At 44.3% G+C, this 1,719-nt stretch overlaps 1 protein-coding gene across 1 annotated transcript; it reads left to right on the top strand.

Moving 5' to 3' along the window:
- Nucleotides 1-348: 348 nt before the first annotated feature.
- On the top strand, nt 349-1,492 carry LOC308175040 (heart- and neural crest derivatives-expressed protein 1-like; the record flags this gene model as incomplete). Its single annotated transcript, XM_080550159.1, has 2 exons — nt 349-840; nt 1,397-1,492. The coding sequence occupies 2 exons, from the start codon at nt 349-351 to the stop codon at nt 1,490-1,492; spliced, it is 588 nt and encodes a 195-aa protein (XP_080406285.1).
- Between the last annotated feature and the right edge of the window lie 227 nt (nt 1,493-1,719).

Genomic DNA, 1,719 nt, shown 5'->3' on the forward strand with positions numbered 1-1,719 from the left:
CAGCAATCCCACGAAAAAAGAAGTGCTCTCCAGATCACCAAGCCATTCCTGGATGTACTACCATTATTTCCCTTCAGATATTAGAACCGTTATCTTTCAGAATCAGAATGACAACGAACAAAGTTTTCTCGACAAACTTGACACAACAAACGTGTGAGTTAGCTTTTGTCTTATGACTTATTGACATCTATATGTATTTGTGCAGGGCTTGCTGTATGTCGATTAGACCATCCGCCGTGAGAGCCACTTCCTCCTGAGCGTCTAAACTTCCACCAGTGTGGCTGAGAGGGACGAGCCTCGAGTACAACACAAAGGACCCGCGTGGAGTTTTGGTCTATTTTAAACAAAATGAACCTTATCGGGAGCTACCAGCACCATCACCTGATGCACGAGACGTTCCCATTCGTCCAGAGGTGTCACCAGGACAGCCCGTACTTCCAGAGCTGGGTGGTCAACCACAGCGAGGTGCCTCCTGACTTCCAGATCCAGGCGCCCGGTGGTGGCGGTTACCCCCCCTCGGAGTTCGGGGGTCCCGGGCCGGCGCACTGTGACAGCCCGCTGGACGGCCTCTCCGCGCGGATGGGCAAGAGGAGGACCTCGGGGCCGAAGAAGGAGCGTCGCAGGACGGAGAGCATCAACACCGCCTTCGCCGAGCTGAGAGAATGTATACCGAATGTTCCCGCGGACACGAAACTGTCCAAAATCAAAACGTTACGACTGGCAACGAGTTATATAGCCTATCTGATGGACGTGCTGGCGAAAGACACTGGGGAGACGGAGGGCTTCAAGGCCGAAATTAAGAAATATGACAACAGAGATATGAAACGGAAACGGGAAATGGTACGTACGTTTATGTAAAAATAGGGGTAGCCTATATGAAACAACAGCGTACATATATGCTATTGATTTGCAAATGTCAGAAATGCTTTAATATAATTAAAACGCATAGGCCTATGATGCATGCGTTTTGATTAGCCTATTATTATAATTGCATATTCTACGATCGTGCACAAATGTATCATCCTGCAAAATAGAGCAAAACTGTCTCATGCTAAATTATGATAACATTGCCTTCTTAGGTGATGTAATAAAAGCCTATTTTATGCACCTATGATAGGCCTATGTGTTATACCTATCATCCTGAGACGTGTAATGTATTTGTTTAGGCTATTAGGCTTTAGTTCTACACGTTGAAACTGTAACTACAAATTGTAGGCAACAATCTTTTTAAATTGATACAGTTGTGCAATCAAATTATCACGCTGCTACAATCATCACAATACAACTGTCAACTAAGTTTATAAGTGTGGTATAAGCTACAATACAATACATAACGTAAGATAATGTCCATAATCAACAGTATTCTAAATATGTATTTTATGCTTTTCTTTTACAGAACGAAGGCTTGCAAGACTCATTAGGCAGCGAGAAAAAGTGCAAAGGACGGACAGGTTGGCCTCAGCAAGTCTGGGCGCTGGAACTGAACCAGTGACAGTCCGGTTCTGATCGACGACCCACTCAAAGACTTCAGTATTCACGCACTCGCTGCGAGGAATACAACCACTTATACACATCTATACGTGCAATGTTCCAAACCAAACACGGTGGACTTTGGTGAAATGCTGTACATTGTAAACGATTCAACTGCCTATAGAGAATTATTCTTTGTCATATTGCGAAAATTGTGTTAACGTAATTCTGAGAGATATAGTTTGGACG

The sequence above is a fragment of the Nansenia antarctica genome, assembly GCF_963989245.1.
Source record: "Nansenia antarctica genome assembly, chromosome: 20".
In the NCBI taxonomy this organism is placed as follows: Eukaryota; Metazoa; Chordata; class Actinopteri; order Argentiniformes; family Microstomatidae; genus Nansenia; species Nansenia antarctica.